This window comes from Taudactylus pleione, unplaced genomic scaffold (genome assembly GCF_031769625.1).
Source record: "Taudactylus pleione unplaced genomic scaffold, aTauple2 ptg001123l, whole genome shotgun sequence".
Taxonomy (NCBI): domain Eukaryota; kingdom Metazoa; phylum Chordata; class Amphibia; order Anura; family Myobatrachidae; genus Taudactylus; species Taudactylus pleione.
The window spans coordinates 2,564,375-2,584,272 of NW_028285524.1; the positions used below are offsets into that span (position 1 = coordinate 2,564,375).

Genomic DNA, 19,898 nt, shown 5'->3' on the forward strand with positions numbered 1-19,898 from the left:
GATAGGCTGCCAGCAACGGAATCGGTATGAATTACCGCCCGACAGCGGCTGGCCGACATGGCTGAAAATCCCGATCGTCCCAAGGTAAGTATTTACTAACCTAACCTCCCCCCCTAACCCTCCTCCTTAGGGGTGCATAACCCTAACCTTCCCTCCAGTGCCTAACCCTAATCCCCCCTCTAAGTTCCTAAACCTAACCCCCCTTCCCCACCGCCTAAACCTAAGTCCCTCGGGGGGGTGCCTAACCCTAAGTCCCCCCCCGGGTTGCCTAACCCTCCCTCCCTCTAGCCTAACCCTAACCTCCCGGGGGGGTGCCTAACCCTAAGTCCCCCCCCAGGGAGAACTAAACCTAACCCTCCCCACCCCCGCAGCTATTCGCGCTCGGCACCCGGCATCACTTCGATCGGGATGCCAGGCGCCGGTGTCCCAGCGTCGGTAAAATGACAGGCATCTAGATTTAGATGCCTGTCATTTAACCCTCGCTGGGATAAAGCAGTTGGGAAGCCGGCTGTTGGGATTACGTCCGCCGGCTTCGCGACTGCATACCGCCAGCAACAGTGTGGAGGATGCCTCCAAGGAAGAGTACTTTGGTGGATCTCGCCGGAGGGGTAAGTGATTTTAAATACCAATGGCATGTTCGTTAGTATCACTGTGATACTAAATAAACTATGCTTCTGGTAATAAGGATTATTATTAACTGACAGCCAGGGGCGGAGAAACGCGTTAATTAACTCATTCCCCAGTGATACGTAATCGAGAAGAGATGTGAGCGGCAGCGCGTGGGATGCGATACAGTCACCTAGCTGCACACTAGGTTAGGAGAAGCAGCACAATACACCATGCACTTTAGCTGATCCTTGTACCAGGAACGCAGGTTCATACACGGACCAGGCTTCTGACCGCAGACACGGAGGCAAGAAGCAGGGTGTCCGTCTAGAGGAGTTAGTGGCATTGCAACATCGTGGAGGGGATTAATATGTGGAACAAGCGGGAGATATTCACCTGAATACAGGAGCAATGATATCTGCTGAACCTGGATAAGGTAATCCACCCCATCGAGAGAGGTTAGAAATTTAAAGTAGGGGTGTGCACCGGCCAATTTTCGTGTTTTGTGTTTTGGTTTTGGATCTTTCTTCGCGTTTTGAATCTGGATTGGTTTTGCCAAAACCACCCTTCCGTGTTTTGGGTTCTGGGTTTTGTGTTTTGGATCTGTATTTTTTTGAAAAAAACCATAAAAACAGCTAAAATCACAGAATTTGTAGGTTTTTCTGCTCCTATGCTATTATTAACCTCAATAACCTTAATTTCCACTCATTTCCAGTCTATTCTGAACACCTCACACCTCACAATAGTGTTTTTATGTCCAAAAGGTTGCACCGAGGTAGCTGCATGACTATGCTAAGCGACACGAGTGGGCGGCACAAACACGTGACCCATCTAGGAGTGACACTGCAGTGGCAGACAGGATGGCAGTTAGAAAAACTAGGCCCCAAACTGTACATAATGCAAAGAAAAAAAAGAGGTGCAAGATGGAATTGTCCTTGGGCCCTCCCACCCACCCTTATGTTGTATAAACAGGACATGCACACTTTAACAAATCAATCATTTCAGCGCCAGGGTCTGCCACACAACTGTGGCTGAAATGATTGGTTCGTTTGGGCCCCCACAAAACAAGCTGACAATTAATGTGTCCCTGCACAAACTGGCTCTACGGAGGCAAGATGTCATCCTCATCCTCCTCATCCACCGATTCCTCACCCTCTTCAGTGTGTACATCCTCATCCTCACAAAGTATTAACTCGTCCCCACTTGAATCCACCACCACAGGTCCCTCTGTACCTTCTGGAGGCTGGTCTCCCTGGAAGAGCTGATAATTCATTTTGATGAACATCATCTTCTCCACATTCTGTGGAAGCAACCTCCTACGCCTTTCGCTGACAAGGTTCCCGGCTGCACTAAACACTCTTTCGGAGTACACACTGGAGGGGGGGCAACTCAGGTAAAATAGAGCCAGTTTGTACAGGGGCCTCCAAATTAGCTCTTTTTCCTGCCAGTACAGGTATGGACTGTCTGACATGCCTACTTGGATGCTGTCACCGATGTAATCCTCCACCATTCTGTCAATGGTGACAGTATCATATGCAGTGACAGTAGACATGTCAGAAATTGTTGCCAGGTCCTTCAGTCCGGACCAGATGTCCAAACTTGGTCCTGCCTGCCCTGCATCACCGCCAGCGGGTTGCTTAGGATACCTAAGTTTTTTCCTGGCAGCCCCAGTTGCGGGAGAAAATGAAGAAGGAGCCGTTGACGTGTCACGTTCCGCTTCAGCTGACAGTGTGTTCACCAGCAGGTCTTTGCACCTCTGCAGGCTTGTGTCGGCCGGAAAGAGAGACACCACATAGGCTTTAAACCTAGGATCGAGCACGGTGGCCAAAATGTAGTGGTCTGATTTCAACAGATTGACCACCCTGGAATCCTGGCAAAGCGAATGAAGGGCTTCATCCACAAGTCCCACATGCCGAGGGGAATCGCTCCGTCTTAGCTCCTCCTTCACTTTCTCCAGCTGCTTCTGCAAAAGCCTGATGAGGGGAATGACCTGAATCAAGCTGGCAGTGTCTGAACTGACTTCACGTGTGGCAAGTTCGAAGGGCTGGAGAACCTTGCACAACACGGAAATCATTCTCCACTGCGCTTGAGTCAGGTGCATACCTGACTATAGGTGGATGTATAGGCTTGTATGGCCTTTTGCTGCTCCTTCATCCTCTGAAGCATATAGAGGGTTGAGTTCCACCGCGTCACAACCTCTTGCTTCAGGTGATGGCGGGGCAGGTTCAAGAGTGTTTGCTGGCGCTCCAGTCTTCGGCACGCAGTCGCTGAATGGCAAAAGTGGCCAGAAATTTTTCGGGCCACCCAAAGCGTCTCCTGCACGCCCCTGTCGCTTTTCAGAAAATTCTGCACCACCAAGTTTATTGTGTGAGCAAAACATGGGACGTGCTGGAATTTGCCCAGATGTAATGCCCGCACAATATTGGTGGCGTTGTCAGATATCACAAATCCCCAGGAGAGTCTAAGTGGGGTAAGCCACTTGGCGATGATTTCCCTCAGTTTCTCTAAGAGGTTGTCGGCGGTGTGCCTCTTACTGAAACCGGTGATACACAGCGTAGCCTGCCTTGTAACGAGCTGGCGTTTCTGAGATGCTGCTACTGGTGACGCTGCTGCTGTTGCTGCGTAAGGTGATACATCTACCCAGTGGGCTGTCACAGTCATATAGTCCTTAGTCTGCCCTGTTCCACTTGTCCACATGTCCGTGGTTAAGTGGACATTGTGTACAACGGCATTTTTCAAGACACTGAGGACACTTTTTCTGACGTTTCTGTACAGTCTCGGTATCGCCTGCCTAGTGAAGTGGAATCTAGACGGGATTTGGAACCGGGGACACACTACCTCCATCAATTGTCTAAATCCCACTGCACTAATGGCGGATACCGGACGCACGTCTAACACCAACATAGCAGTCAAGACCTCAGTTATACGTTTTGCTTCAGGATGACTGCTGTCGTACTTCATCCTCCTCGCTAAGGACTGTTGGAGGGTCAATTGTTTAGTAAAAGTAGTGGTGTTCCTACTTCCTCTCTGGGATGATGAACGACTCCCAGCAGCAGCAACAGCAGCAGCGGCAGCAGTAGGCGTAGCAATGCAGGATCCTCCGGAGGAATCCCGGATAGGAGAGTCAGTCATGCCAGTGACATGGCCTGCAGGACTACTTCCGATCCTGACTAAGGAGGAAATTGACGAGGAGGGAGTTGACGGTGTGGTTTGCAGGCGCTTGGATACAACAGGACAACGGGATTTAGGTGTCCCTGAACTGCTTACGGTCTTAGCCAAAGTTTCTGAACTTGACAGTAACTTTTTATGAACGCGCTGCAGGTGCCGTATAAGGGAGGATGTTCCTAGGTGGTTGACGTCCCTACCCCTACTTATTTCACCTTTACATATGGTACATATGGCAAGACAGTTGTTGTCCGGATTTGGATAGAAATATTGCCAGACCAAAGAGGTGGAATGTTTGGTCTTCTGCCCAGGCATGACCGTGATGGGCTTTTTCATCCCACGGACAACAACTGTCTCCCCCGGAGCCTGATTTAAACAAACCACATCACCATCAGAATCTTCCTCGCCAACTTCCTCCTCAGCGCCAGCTACACCAGTATCCTCATCCTGTTGTACTTCAACAGTGACATCTTCAATTTGCATATCAGCAAGTGGACTGTGGGTGCTCCTTTCAGCACTTGCAGGGGCGTGTAAATGGTGGAAAGAGCCACCTCTTCCCGCCCAGTGCTGGGAAGGTCAGGCATCGCAACCACCACCACACTTGGACTCTCCTTGGGGATTTGTGGTATCTTCTTAGAAAGCACAGTTCTTCGCTGTGCTTTTGCCAGCTTAACTCTTTTGATTTTTTTAGTGGGAGGAGGGCTTCCATCGTCATGTGAAGCTGAACAACTAGTCATGAACATACTAGGGATTGACCTTAGCCGTTCCTTGCCACTCCGTGTCGTAAATGGCATATTGGCAAGTTTACGTTTCTCTTCAGCTGATTTAAATGTCTTTTTCAAGGTCATTTTCCTGAACTTTGCCATTTGGGATTGTATGTGCCCTCTACTATGACATTGGGCATCGGCCTTGGCAGACGACGTTGATGGCATGTTATTGTCTATGTCATGACTAGTGGCAGCAGCTTCAGCACTAGGAGGAAGTGGTTCTTGATCTTTCTCTATTTTATTTTTATCGGAGAAAGTTTGGTCCTCCATTTATGTTATATCAATTTGATATATACGTGCGGCTAAACACAGAAAATAATTTTTTTTTTGGTTTGGACTGGAGTGTACTTTCGGGGGTTACAGCACCCTTAACGGTCAAGCCAGCCGGCCCTTTACTTATGACACAGGCGCATGCTTGGCACTACTTTGTTGATGCACGTGCGGCTACTGCGCACACAATTGACAAACACAGAAAATAATTTTTTTTTTGGTTTGGACTGGAGTGTACTTTCGGGGGTTACAGCACCCTTTAACGGTCAAGCCAGCCGGCCCTTTACTTATGACACAGGCGCACGCTTGGCACTACTTTGTTGATGCACGTGCGGCTACTGCGCACACAATTCACAAACACAGAAAATTATTATTTTTTTGGTTTGGACTGGAGTGTACTTTCGGGGGTTACAGCACCCTTAACGGTCAAGCCAGCCGGCCCTTTACTTATGACACAGGCGCACGCTTGGCACTACTTTGTTGATGCACGTGCGGCTACTGCGCACACAATTCACAAACACAGAAAATAATTTTTTTTTTGGTTTGGACTGGAGTGTACTTTGGGGGTTACAGCACCCTTTAACGGTCAAGCCAGCCGGCCCTTTACTTATGACACAGGCGCACGCTTGGCACTACTTTGTTGATGCACGTGCGGCTACTGCGCACACAATTCACAAACACAGAAAATTATTTTTTTTTTGGTTTGGACTGGAGTGTACTTTGGGGGTTACAGCACCCTTTAACGGTCAAGCCAGCCGGCCCTTTACTTATGACACAGGCGCACGCTTGGCACTACTTTGTTGATGCATGTGCGGCTACTGCGCACACAATTCACAAACACAGAAAATAATTTTTTTTTTGGTTTGGACTGGAGTGTACTTTCGGGGGTTACAGCACCCTTAATGGTCAAGCCAGCCGGCCCTTTACTTATGACACAGGCGCACGCTTGGCACTACTTTGTTGATGCACGTGCGGCTACTGCGCACACAATTCACAAACACAGAAAATAATTTTTTTTTTGGTTTGGACTGGAGTGTACTTTCGGGGGTTACAGCACCCTTTAACGGTCAAGCCAGCCGGCCCTTTACTTATGACACAGGCGCACGCTTGGCACTACTTTGTTGATGCACGTGCGGCTACTGCGCACACAATTCACAAACACAGAAAATATTTTTTTTTTTGGTTTGGACTGGAGTGTACTTTCGGGGGTTACAGCACCCTTTAACGGTCAAGCCAGCCGGCCCTTTACTTATGACACAGGCGCACACTTGGCACTACTTGGTTGATGCACGTGCGGCTACTGCGCACACAATTCACAAACACAGAAAATAATTATTTTTTTGGTTTGGACTGGAGTGTACTTTCACAATTCACAAACACAGAAAATAATTTTTTTTTTGGTTTGGACTGGAGTGTACTTTCGGGGGTTACAGCACCCTTTAACGGTCAAGCCAGCCGGCCCTTTACTTATGACACAGGCGCACGCTTGGCACTACTTTGTTGATGCACGTGCGGCTACTGCGCACACAATTCACAAACACAGAAAATAATTTTTTTTTGGTTTGGACTGGAGTGTACTTTCGGGGGTTACAGCACCCTTTAACGGTCAAGCCAGCCGGCCCTTTACTTATGACACAGGCGCACGCTTGTCACTACTTTGTTGATGCACGTGCGGCTACTGCGCACACAATTCACAAACACAGAAAATATATTATTTTTTTAGCACTTGGGGGGAGCACCCCTGATGGACAGTGCACCCCCTGGACAACACTACAGCACCCCTTTAGGACTGGGACACTGCACAGGACTTTGGAGTGGACACAGCCCCTATGGAGAACTGACTGCACAACACAGTCCAGCCAGCCCTTATGGACTTTGAAGTAGTGGACACAGCCCCTATTAACAACAGCAGCACAGCACAACACAGCCAGCCCCTATGGACTTTGAAGTAGTGGACAACAGCAGCACTACACTACACTACACTACACAGCCCTAACTCCCACCCTCCCTCTTCACTGTCCACAGCCGAGTGAGAAAATGGCGCCGACGCGGGTACCTTATATAGGATCCAAAACCCGCGAGACTCGGAAGGCGGGATGATGACGTTTTGCCTCGATTTCAGATCCGAGTCAGGCGGGAAAAGTCGAGCCTGACTCGGATCGGACTCGGATCGGGGGGGCTCGGGGGGGTTCGGATTTCAGAAATCCGAACCCGCTCACCCCTAATTTAAAGCGGTAATTAAGTATACATTTCTGGTTTCTACATGGACATGAATATGCTTATGAATATATGTGACTATTTTCACAACTAACAAATGACGCTTGCTAAATGCTACTAACAATACTGTTTGGTGTGTGCAATAAATTTTCCCAGCTTGCTCCCATAAACTGCTACTTTAACACATCTAGACGGTTTTTGCTTTTAACAAATAATACTGACTTGCTGCTACAAAGGACTGATATCCTACAGAACAGCTTTTCTCAGATAAGGATTGCATTTACAGTCTCAATGCTCTTCACCAAAACATCATTATTGTTCAAGATATTCACTATTCAAAGCATGCATAAAATATGAATATACTGTGGCCACACTGTTTGAATATAATATAATAAAATACTTTGACGTATATGTGATTGCCGGCATTTTCTCCTTTTATTTATTTTATTAATACCATTTTTTGCTATTTGGTTGTTGAAATAAATGTATTGTTTATATATACACAGCTGGTGTGGAAGCGCATTTATCTTTTTCTTGTGTATTATTATATGGGGCCCTTAGTCTGTTTTCCCGGGTCGAGTGAAAATTCACAGGAGCCCTTGAAAAACACTGCCACTAAGGTGCTAATGCAGCTTTAAGCTAACATTGAAAGCACTTATTAACCTTATTGATTTTACACAACATATTGCAGCAGATGAAATTAGCATTGAGGTTCTGCTGGAACCTCTCATGTTATTACAATAATATTATAACGTGTTATCTGGGAAGATTTGCCTCTCTTGTCTTCACTCGCACTCCATAGAGATTTTCCCTCTCGTAATTACTTGTAAAGTACACAGTGCAAGACTCTGCCTGAACCTTGCATTCAACTGAACGCATTGCCTCTAAAATGACTTTCAGCAGTATCGTCTACAGCAATTTGTACCAGCATGTTCAGTAAATAGTGTAAAACTGAATTTGAAAACTACTGGGGGAATATTTACTAAAGGTCGATTTTGACTCGATCTAAAACGAAGTTGTGTTTCTAGTGTTAAATCGCACATTTACTAATGCTAAAAACAAAATAAAAAATAGTCTGTTAGTAAATGTGTGATTTAGCCCCAGAAATGCAACATTGGCCCTCATTCAGAGCCGTTCGCTATTTGCGGTCGTTCGTTTAAAAACAAGGGGTGGCTATTCAAATGATCCGTACGCACATTGCAGTCTGTTCACACCTCTAAGTCTGAACGAACGAGCAAAACATACGCTCGTTTATTTGTTAAAAACGCCCCCTGGCCGCACGCATCCTACGTCATGTCCGCTATTTATTAGATTAATCGAGTACATCGACCAGCGTATGAACTGCTCGCTATTCTTGTGGTTGGTGTTTGCTACCACAAATTTGCGAGCAGTTCTGGCTCTAAAATAACCCAGTGACGTGGTCAATGACGCTGCTGTTTTAAATATACACACCCATAAAACGCCCGTTTTGACCTTTAAGCACGCCTGCTTTCGGATCTCCACTCCCCATTTTCAAGCACCTTCCCCTGTTACCACCCACATACGCCTCATTCTGTCACTCAAAATAGCAGGCACTCGCTATATAGCGTACAAACGATTTTCGGCCGCACTGACTGGTTCGCGCATGCGTACTAAAAAGCGTACGCATGCGCAGATGTGCAAACATCGCTCGGAACGAGCGTACTGCCGCTAACGAGCGGCTCTGAATGAGGGCCATTGTTTTAGATTGAATTAAAATCAATCAAAATCGACCATTAGTAAATATATCCCCTGGTGTGCTGATGCAGTGGTGCTGGTGAGGGTGTGCTAGTGTGGGGGTGCTGGTGCAGGGCTGCTGGTGCAGGGGTTGTGGTGAGGTGGTACTGGCAAGGGGGGTGCTGGTGCAGGGGTGCCAGTGGGGGAGGGCTGGTGAGGGGGTGCTAGTGCGGGAATGCTGATGTAGGGATTTTGGTCAGGAGTGCTGTGAGGAGGTACTAGCGAGGGGTGTGCTGGTGTGGGGGTGCTGATGAGGGTGTGCTAGTGCGGGAGTTCTGGAGAGGGGATGGTAGTGCGGGAGTGCTGGCGATGGGGGTTCTGGTGAGGTGGTGCTGGTGAGGGAGTTCTGATGAGGAGGTGCTTGTGCGTGAGTGCTGGTGAAGGAGTGCTGGTGAGGGAGTTCTGATGAGGGAGTGCTACTGTAAGGAGTGCTGGTGAGGGGGTGCTGGTGTAAGGAGTGCTGGTGAGGGGGTGCTGGTGTAAGGAGGGCTGGTGAGGGAGTACTAGTGTAAGGAGTGCTGGTGAGGGAGTACTAGTGTAAGGAGGGCTGGTGAGGGTGTGCTGGTGTAAGGAGGGCTGGTGAGGGGGTGCTAGTGTAAGGAGTGCTGGTGAGGGAGTACTAGTGTAAGGAGTTCTGGTGAGGGAGTACTAGTGTAAGGAGTGCTGGTGAGGGAGTACTAGTGTAAGGAGTGCTGGTGAGGGAGTACTAGTGTAAGGAGGGCTGATGAGGGTGTGCTGGTGTAAGGAGGGCTGGTGAGGGGGTGCTAGTGTAAGGAGTGCTGGTGAGGGAGTACTGGCAAGAGGTAAGCTGGTGCGGGAGTGCAGACAGGGGGGTTCTGGTGTGGGAGTGCTGGTGAGGGGGTGCAAATTTGGGAGTGCTGGTGAGAGGGTTCTTGTGCAGGAGTGCTGCTGCAGAGGTGCTAGTGTGGGAAGTGCTGGTACAGAAGTGCTGATTGGATGTTAATGAATTGTCCTCTCCGGTTGTACATAATTAGATAGCATGGCTGCTATGCTATTTGAAGTTGCAGCCATCTATTCGCATTACATAATTGACATTTCCATTTAAACAACAGAAGGACAGGATTTTTAAAGGCGAAAATAACAGATGTTTGTATTTAATTTAATGTCCTTTAATTTAATTTGTATTTTTGAATTTACTAGTAACAAAGTGAAGACATTATTAGCCTTTGTGGATTTCACAATACACTATTATTATATTCTGTACAAACTGGGTAGCAGGACTTTCGCATTTATTATTTACTAGTATGCTACAGTTATTGTTTAAGATAACCGCACTTGGCATGCGTGCGTCTTTTCCTGCTAACGTTCAGGGCATGAACCCCATAGCAGATAAGCTCCCTGTGCTTACAATTGCATTAGTTTTACACCTTTAGTAATATAACATTTATTTATCTATTATCAGGAAAATAACAAGTCCAGCTGCTTCTTACCTGGCTGTGCCTCGACTCTCCATATTTTCCATTCAGGTTAGTGCGGTGACAGTTCTTATACCACCAGGCTCCTTTATATGACGAGGCGCAATTTGTTACAGCAACGTCATTGTCTCTGTCCTTGGCAGAGAATGGGCGCCCCTGGTGGTAAGTAAGGGAATCCCCTTCAGGAAACACAATATTAGTGCAAATATTTAGTATGTCAGCAGTATTGTCATTCTAGATTTATGCTAAACTAAAGCATACAAATTACCATTTACTAACAGAAAAATAAACAGACAAGCAGCACGATTATTGTAACTATTTGTCCCCACAGTACACTCTGATTATTGGGAACTGCCCCTGTAATTGGGTATTCTTCTACACTTTCCGCCCTGTGCATATTTATATACATGCGCATGCATAGAAATATACACAGGGCGGAAAGTGTATAAGATTCCCTTTAATGTCCAGAATACTTCCACTATAGGATAATCCTGCTCGCCAAAACATTTCACTTTTTTCACCTTTTTTTTCAAGCATAATGTAATATGTCTTTCCTATTATAAGTAATCTACTCCATGATGTGAGACCCTCATTACCAGACTTAGGGTCCCATTTAACAACGATGCACAATCCCTTTAGCACTCACTAAAGGGGTTAGGTCATCCTTTCTGTATTTAGCAAACAGCGGTAATCTATAAATCTATAAATTTGTCACTGCATTGCTCTCGCCAGCTTTAGATGTGGTTGACCATTGTCGGCAATTGGGACCCGGCAGCATTCTTTCCCAGGCACTGCCGGGTACCCACCAGGTTAATCAGTCAGGACATGTGCAGGCTTACCGTTGCCCATGCGCATGACAGAGTAGCCCGTTGCTGGCAGCAATAGGCTACCAGCAGCGGAGTGGAGGACCCCGCAAACAAGGAAGACTTCACTGCACCTCGCTGGAGGGGTAAGTATATGTAATGATGAATACCAGTGGCATATACGTTTGTATCACTGCGATACTAAACAAAATATGTCGCTGGTATTTAGGATCAGTGTTAAATGGGGCCCTCAGGAGCCAAGATTCTTCAATGCTACACAGAGAAAAGTGTCAGCTACCTTGTCCCAAACAAGCCCCTTCAATGTAAGGACCATCAATCCAAATTGACCTAGACTTAGATCACCAGGCTACCCACAACGCTCCAGCATGGGAACCCAGAGAGGGTATATGAAGAGAGAGCTAGAAACAGGTCTGGTTGGGTATTATAGTTCCTGCTGGATTGCTGCTGCAAAAAGAATCAGGAGAAAAAAAATGGATTTGCCTTCACCCAAGTACAAGAACTAAACCTGTTGGTCTTAATACCAGTATACTATAAACCTCCTATAAGTGGGGTGCCTAGCTGACAGTAAAGCAGGAATGGATTAGAGGCGTCCACCCAGATTATGGACAAAGAGCCCAAGGTTTGAGGTCTAAAACTGCTATGAGTTGTGTGTTCCCCTACATATTGTAAACATCCCCACAGTATCATTACTCAGGTTTATTGTTAGAAATGTCTCTCTGTGATTATTTACATAATAAAACCCATATTCTTTATTCAGATATTTTCTATGGGGAAAGAGTACCAAAGGAAAAAAGGCTGTTGCTCAGCCCACTAGTATTGCATCATTGTGGTATCGTACTGCATTGGCAGCAACTGGGGGCACTCTTTGCCAGTCAGCATGGGTGTCACATTTATGTGTTTTAATAGTTTTATCACACAGAGTTTGAAATATTGAAAAGAAATAATATTTTTTGGCCAAATGAATTTATAAATGCAAACTGACATACACTGTCATATATACACACTTACAGTACTCAGAGGTGGTGATAATTAATGAGTGCCCAGTTTTGCAATTCAATTGTTCTGGGCATTAATTAATTATTGCCCTCTTCACGCCCTCATCACACCCTATTAGACCGCGTTTAGCTGTGTAAAATGGCTACAACCCTTCTAAAGTTCTAGTCAGGGTGCCCTAACTGCGCTTAGCGCAACCTAATTATGATTGAGGGTGCGAGCAGAAATGTTGGCGCCAGCGTCTATCACGCTCAGACGTAGCAACAATTAAATTGCTCTGTCGGGTGCCTTAAAAAAAATAGCCTCCAGATAAACAATTGAATCGCCCCCATAGTATTAGCATTCATACTAATTACTAACCCACATTATCATGCATACAGTCCTATTCCATTCATAACATACAGTCCTATTCCATTCATAGCATACAGTCCTATTCCATTCATAGCATACAGTCCTATTGTATTCATAGCATACAGTCCTATTCCATTCATAGCATACAGTCCTATTGTATTCATCGCATACAGTCCTATTGTATTCATAGCATACAGTCCTATTCCATTCATAGCATACAGTCCTATTGTATTCATAGCATACAGTCCTATTCCATTCATAGCATACAGTCCTATTCCATTCATAGCATACAGTCCCGCGCGGTGTGGAGCACATTACACAATGCCCCCCATCTCTTAATCCAGTCCCGACCTGTACCCCATACCTTTTACAATTCATTAATTGCAGATCAGGTGTGGTTTAAAATACTAATTCTACATATTGGTATCTTTGTTTGAGAGACAGTGAGTCTATTCATAGAGCTGCCATAGTGTGTTACATCTCTTTAATTGCCTTGTTTGGCAAAGCGTCACTTTTCCATCATTATTATATTCACCTGCTGCAGTGGTAACTGTATATTCCTCAGCATGCTGTTAGGAGAAATCTGCATTATTATAAAGCAGATTTCTCCAAACAGCATTCTGAGGAACATAAAGGGGCTCTGTACAGTTTTTGCTCAGATTGCTTTTTGACTGGGCTTAATATGCCGGAATTCTCAATTGTTACTCTTAATTTTTTGCAGAAAAAGAAAATTGTGCCTGTAGGTGCCATTGCCTATTATTCATATTGACAAAGTAATTCAGTACTGTAATAACCAGGGACTACAATCTAGCCTCTTACTTCTGAGTTGTACTACTCTCTGGGCCTGATTCAGCAAGGAACGCACATTAGCAGACGCATGCACCCAGCCGCTGTGAGGATAAGCTAATCAATGCATACGCACAGAGACCGCAGCACAAGATGCAGACGCCCAGCCCCATATTAAACCGCCTAGCTCCCTTTACTCAAAGCCTGATGAGTATGCAAGATAGCGTAGACATCGGTAACATCGAGAACCATCAGACCCATACGCACAATAGTGGTTGACCTGACCTCGCGCAGAATCTTGGCAACTTCCTGTGTGCACGGAGTCTCAGCACTGCGTCTGTCGCTGCACTGGCTTATTTATGGACGCCCCCAAAATGGCGTCCCAATGCACAGGCAGACCTGTGTTCGCCCGACCAACCCCCGTCGCCACCCACAAACGGCACTTCCTGTCAATCAATATTGGAAGGGGTCTGCGTACACGTTGCGTGTAGTCTGCATATGCTTACCCGATCGCACTAGCTAGTTTGTGCACACGCAGTGCGATGCATACGCATGGCAGTACGACAACATCAGCCACGTGCGTGCGTTCTCTCCTGTGCTTTCCTTGCTGAATCAGGCCCTCTGTGAGGATGGAAGTGACCAGATTCAGCATTGTACTGGGGCCAATGGCGTAACTATGGTATTTGGAGCCCAGGGCAAGTTAAAAAAATTACCCTCCTCCCCCAAGTATGTGCATGCGCCGAAGACGCGTGCTGAAAAGTAGGTGTGGTCACATGTCACAAGGGCGTGGCCACTGGAAAATGTGGGCATGTCAATATAACACATCACCATTTCTTGTCACTCTGGGAACATTCCTTTCCAGTCCATATGCACCTTAATGCCCCCAGTAGTAGTGACCCTCTTGAAATGCCCACTGTAGGAGTGCCCCCTGTAGTAGTGCCCCTTATACAGTGCCCCCCAGTAGTGCCCCTTATACAGTGCCACCAGTAGTGCACCCATATACAGTGCCCTTTATAGTGCCCCTTATACAGTGCCCCAATTAATGCACCCCTATACAGTACCCCCAGCAGTGGCCCATATGCAGTGCCCCTTATGCAGTGCCTCCAGTAGTGCACCTTATACAGTGCCCCCAGTAATGCCCCTTATACAGTGCCCCTAGTAGTGGTCCCCTTATGTAGTGCCCCCAGTAGTGCCCCTTATACAGTGCCCCCAGTAGTGGTCCCCCTGTGAGGTGCTCCTAGTAGTGCCCCTTATACAGTCCCCCCTGTAGTGGTCCTCATATGCAGTGCCCCTTATACAGTGCTCCCAGTAGTGGTCCCCCTTATATAGTGCCCCAAGTAGTGGTCCCCCATATGCAGTGCCCCCAGTAGTGGTCCCCCCTATGCAGTGCTCCCAGTAGTGCCCCCCCCCCTATGCAGTGCTCCCAGTAGTGCCTCCAGTAGTGGTCCCGCCATTCAGTGCCCCCAGTAGTGGTCCCCCTTATACAGTGTCCCCAGAAGTGCCCCCCCCCAATGCAGTGCTTCCAGTAGTGCCCATACAGTGCCCACAGTAGTGGTCCCACCATGCAGTGCCCTTTATACAGTGCCCCCACCTATGCAGTACCCCCAGTAGTGGTCCCCCCTATGCAGTGCTCCCAGTAGTGCCCCTTATACAGTGCTCCCAGTAGTGGTCCCGCCTATGCAGTGCCCCCAGTAGTGGCCCCCCTTATACAGTGCCCCCAGTAGTGGTCCCCCTTATACAGTGCTCCCAGTAGTGCCCCTTATACAGTGCCCCTAGTAGTTCCCCCTATGCAGTGCCCCCAGTAGTGGTCCCCCCTATGCAGTGTCCTCAGTAGTGCCCCCCCCTATGCAGTGCCCCCAGTAGTAGTCCCCTCCTATGTAGTGCCCTCAGTAGTAGTCCCCCCTATGCAGTGCCCCCCCTATGCAGTGGCCCCAGTAGTCCCCAGGAGTAGTCCCCCCTATGCAGTGGCCCCCCTATGCAGTACCCCCATAGTAGTGGCCCTTTATATAGTGCCCTCAGTAGTAGTCCCCACTATGCAGTACCCCCAGTAGTAGTCACCCCTATGCAGTGCCCCTAGTGGCCCCCCTATGCAGTGCCCCCAGTAGTGGTCTCCCCTATGCAGTGACCCCAGTAGTGCCTCCTGTAGTAGTCCACACTATGCAGTGCCCCTCCCCCATGCAGTGCCCCTTATATAGTGCATGCAGTAGTTGTCCCCTCTATGCAGTGCCCCCAGTAGTGGTCCCCTCTATGCAGTGACCCCAGTAGTGCCCCTTATATAGTGCCCCCTGTAGTAGTCCACCCTATGCAGTGCCCTCCCCTATGCAGTGCCAGTGCCCCTTACATATATAGGACAAAGACACACACAAAACAAAAAAACAACACTTACCCGAATCCCCGATCCTGCTCCTGCCGCTGTCCGCTCCTCCGTCCTCCCGGCACTCTCTGCACTATGGGAGAGGCCTCATGACGTCTTTCCCATCACCCACTGTGGGAGCCAGAAGGTGGAGCTCATGAGTGAGCTCCAGCCCAGCTCCGAACGTGGATGCAGCAGCAAATGAGAGTCTGTCTGACTCTCATTGGCTGCCAAAACAAAGACACTGTCGGCGGCAATGTGTTTCTCACTGTGTAGTGTAGTACTGTAGACCACACTACACTGTCTTGAAACCAGTGTCCTGGACCGCGGCCGGCGCGCCCCCCTGCGCCACCTATCTGATGGCGTCCAGGGCTCGCGCTCTGCTCGACCCCCCCTAGTTACGCCACTGACTGGGGCAGATAAGATCACCACAGGAAGGGGAAATTAGGTCATGCATAGGCTGAACTGATGTGACCAATAACAAACACTTGACATCCAATTGTCCCAATACTTCATGCACTGTCAAAGACATACTTGCCTACCCTCCCATAATGGCCAAGAGGCTCCCAAAAATCGGTTGGTGCTCCCAGTCACCTGGAAAGGTAGACAAGTTTCCAAGTTTCTCGGGGGCTGGGAAAGTGGGCGGCACAGGCGGTCGATGTTGCATGGTGAGAGACAGAAGTCTCCTACTCTACTCCTATTAGAGACCTGGCTAATACCTGCATATAAAGTTGTTCCAACATCCTGCACTGCTACCCATTCATTTGCAGCACAAACTCACCAGCCCCATCCACTAGTGTAAATGTAACAGTGAGTACGGCTGTACCTGCTATCTTTCAATAAACCGACACTACTGGTTAAGTAACTGGGTTGAATCATCCGCTGGTGTGTACCTATATACTGTATTGTAACTCTGCAGTATTAACACCAGCACACACATCATTTCCAACAGTAATGAGGGACTGCGCACAGCAGAGCTAGAGTGACACAATATAGAACAACAGAAATAAATACAATTTGACATTCTGTAGTTGTCCCAACATTTCATCATTATTGTTTCAAATCCCAATTGTCAGAGCATACAGTAAATATAGCAGTTTTCATTTCACTGTCCTGGTGCTTATGGAGAACCCTGTGTATCAGGCTGAGCTTTAAATCTATATTCCATACCTGAAGTCCCATTGTAGTCCCCGATGCGCAGTTTGTACATGCTCCGTGGATCGCCCACATAAAACTTGTTATAATATGCGTACACTGATTCCTGTCCATCACGCATGTCAATTCTCAGCTCGTAACGGCCCTGAGAAGTTAACTGATGAAGCGTATCCAGCCCTGCAGATGTAGTAACATAGAATAAGTGTATTTTAAACCTTAGTATAAATCTTGGCATGACTACTTACCAGTGTCTGTCTGCATATATTAGTAGAAGACTAAACCCAAATATATACTCATATTAGTAGGAATGTCATTTTGACAAATAAATCTCTAAGAATAATAAAAATGGTATTACTATGTTTAAGCCTAATGTGATGGAGCATCTCCCTGCAGAATAGTAATATTAATAATATCTGCCTTATGCTCCTGTTGCCAGCTTTCAAAAAGAGGAAGTAATTATAGCTGATGTGGCACCTGACTGTCTCATCCTGTCACTAGCACTGAACGGTATGCTTGCTGTCTTCCCTGTCCTCTTGCAGCATTGTATACATATAAATCTAGCACTGTTTTTAGGGGAAAATGTCCTTCAATGCAAACAGCATCAGTGATAATAACCTATGCTTCATTTTGCTATTAAAAAAACAAAACAAATAACAAACCCTAATTCCTATGGGATTGCTTGAAAACACTTTAAAAGGGAAGGCACAATGCCCAACAGTATAAGGGGGGCTTTCTAGTAATGGAGTCTGCATAAGCAAGGTTTTAAATTAATTCATTAAAAATGTACAATTAAGTAGATATGATACATAGCTGAGCTCTTCATTAGTAATTTGTCTGTAATACTTGATTAACTCAGGGTTACCGACTTTCTGGCTGCCCCTTCCGTCAGGGAGCGGCCAGATCGGCATTGCAGAGGGAGTGGCCGGACAGGTGTGTGGGCAGAGTGGGGGCGTGGCCACATGATTGCATAATTGCATAATTTTGGCCCCACCCCCGCTACACAATGCCAAGATTACCAGCATTGTGAAACAGGGGACGGGGTCAAAATTACAATTTAGCCAATCGGTCTCCCCCGCTGCCAAGGTTTCTCTTATAACCACAGGGGGGCCCAAAGGAGGCTTGCCTGCCTTTCCTGGGGGCCGGGAGTGGGATTTTCGGGAGGCTCCTGGCCGATCGGAAGGGTAGACAAGTATGGATTAACTTCACCATATATATAATGTATTCATGCCTCAGTATCACCTACTCCTAGTGATTTTACAGGCTGGTTCAGACTAAATATGCACTGTGCATATGTGCAAATATAAAGACTTCCGGGGAGATGTATCAAACCTTAGCTTACGATGAGAGATTGGGTGTAGATATACAGTATCAAGCAGTGTAAAGAGTGGAGAAGTTCCTTATAGCAACCAATCAGCTTCTACTTATAATTATCTATGGTCTTGATAACTGCTGCCTCAAAGCTAATTGGTCGCTATGGGCAACTTCTCCACAGGTCCATTGCTCTACTCTTTATATTTCTTGATATATCTAACCCAAAGTGGGGAAGTTGTGTTAGATAAATGATAGCTAGTAGCTGAATGATTGGTTGCTATGGCTAACTTTTCCTCTCTCTCTCTCTCTCTCTAAGGTTTGATATATCTCCCCCTATATATTATTTATATGTAATATTTCTTTTATATGCAAGAGATGTTAATTTCTACATAAGCTATTCGTTATTCTGCATATAGAACATTTGTGTGTATATTTGTTACATTTGAGCTTGGCATTCATTTCTTGATTGCTCTTAGGTTAGCTAAATGCCATAGAACACATACACTGTTTAGAAGGTAAGTAAAGTTTCAATTTAAAAAGTAAATTTAACTATAACTGTGACCTATACACAGCACTGGCAGACATTTGATTGGCTGATCCAATGTTTCGTTTAGAAGTCTCACCGTTCACTGGTAACTACATATCCTACTGAGATCATAGGCTGCACTTTCAGGAATGTTGGCTCAGCTAACAAAATGGCTTCCTCCATTATTGTAGGTACATTTCAGTTGAAGCCAGGGAGCCCCTGGTCTAGGGGGGTGCACACTGCACACCCTGCACCCATTCACTGTAAATGACCTCTACAATGGCACTGCATATTTCATTATAGGCGCATGGCACGGGTGCCATATTTCCAGATATCTGCACATGCACACTACAAAAAACACCCAGAAAATGGAACCTGCAAACGCAGATAGGATATGGCAGGATGCCAGAGTCTACTGGGAACATGTGCCGTCGAGTGGGGGGAGGGGGCACACTTTCTTTAATTGTAGCCTTGTATGCAATATGATTATATAGGTAAATGGTCTCTTTTAGGAGTCGATATGGTAAATTATAGACTAAATGTATATTATAGGCATTGGTGTATCTATAAAGGGTGCAGGGTGTGCAGTGACACATCCTGAACCCATATAATTATTATACATATCTCTCTGGAGTCCCGCGTCGACCGGTTCTCCAGACTTAAAACAATGGGAAAATTGCATGTGATTTGCGCATTCCTGCTAGAGATGTCTCCAGGAACATAGCGGGGGCACCATGTTCCTGGAGACCTGCGAATGTGCACAAAGCCAGAGTCTACTTCACTGCCAGAGAGGAGGGGGCCAGCCCGTTGGATGCACACAGGCCCCCTCCTCACTTAAAACACTCCTGATTATAGGGGGAGATGAGTCAAACCTTCTAAAGAGGACAAGTGGGAAGTTGCCCATAGCAACCAGTTTCTAGCTAACATTTTATAGAATGTTCTAGATAAATGATAGCTAGAAGCCGATTAGTTGCTGTGGACAATTTCTCCACTTGTCCTCTTTATAAGCTTTGATAGATCTCTCCCAAAGTGTGGCTATCATGTATAATGATGGTGTGACTTACCCAGCCAAAATTCATCCTCAAGGTTCCCAAAACCCACACGATAGTCAGCCCACTTCCGGAAAAAATCTGTCAGACCATTCTGGCGTCTCTGAAACACCTAAAAGGAAAGAAGATGCCATCAGATGTGACAGGGGTCAAACCTTTTTGGATTTCTTTTTTTTTTTTTCATATGCAACACAGAGTAGAGTTATGGAGAGGTTCTTCTGATCGGCACAGAAGAATAGTACCGACCAGTGCTTGTTTTCTGTCAGTACTCAGGGCACGCAGTACTAACACCATTTTTTGTATTATTTTTAAATATTATAACTAGTTCTGGAAA

At 46.6% G+C, this 19,898-nt stretch overlaps 1 protein-coding gene across 2 annotated transcripts in view; it reads right to left on the reverse strand.

Annotated features, from left to right (window-relative positions):
* Positions 1–19,898, reverse strand: part of TNR (tenascin R) — a 459,197-nt gene that overhangs the window by 23,354 nt on the left and 415,945 nt on the right. For both annotated transcript variants that reach the window (XM_088461904.1, XM_088461903.1), the window contains exons 19-21: positions 19,580–19,676; positions 16,694–16,855; positions 10,232–10,395 (exon numbers count right to left, since the gene is read on the reverse strand). In XM_088461904.1, coding sequence (XP_088318030.1) covers positions 10,232–10,395; positions 16,694–16,855; positions 19,580–19,676 — 423 coding nt within the window. The remainder of the gene's footprint in view (positions 1–10,231; positions 10,396–16,693; positions 16,856–19,579; positions 19,677–19,898) is intronic.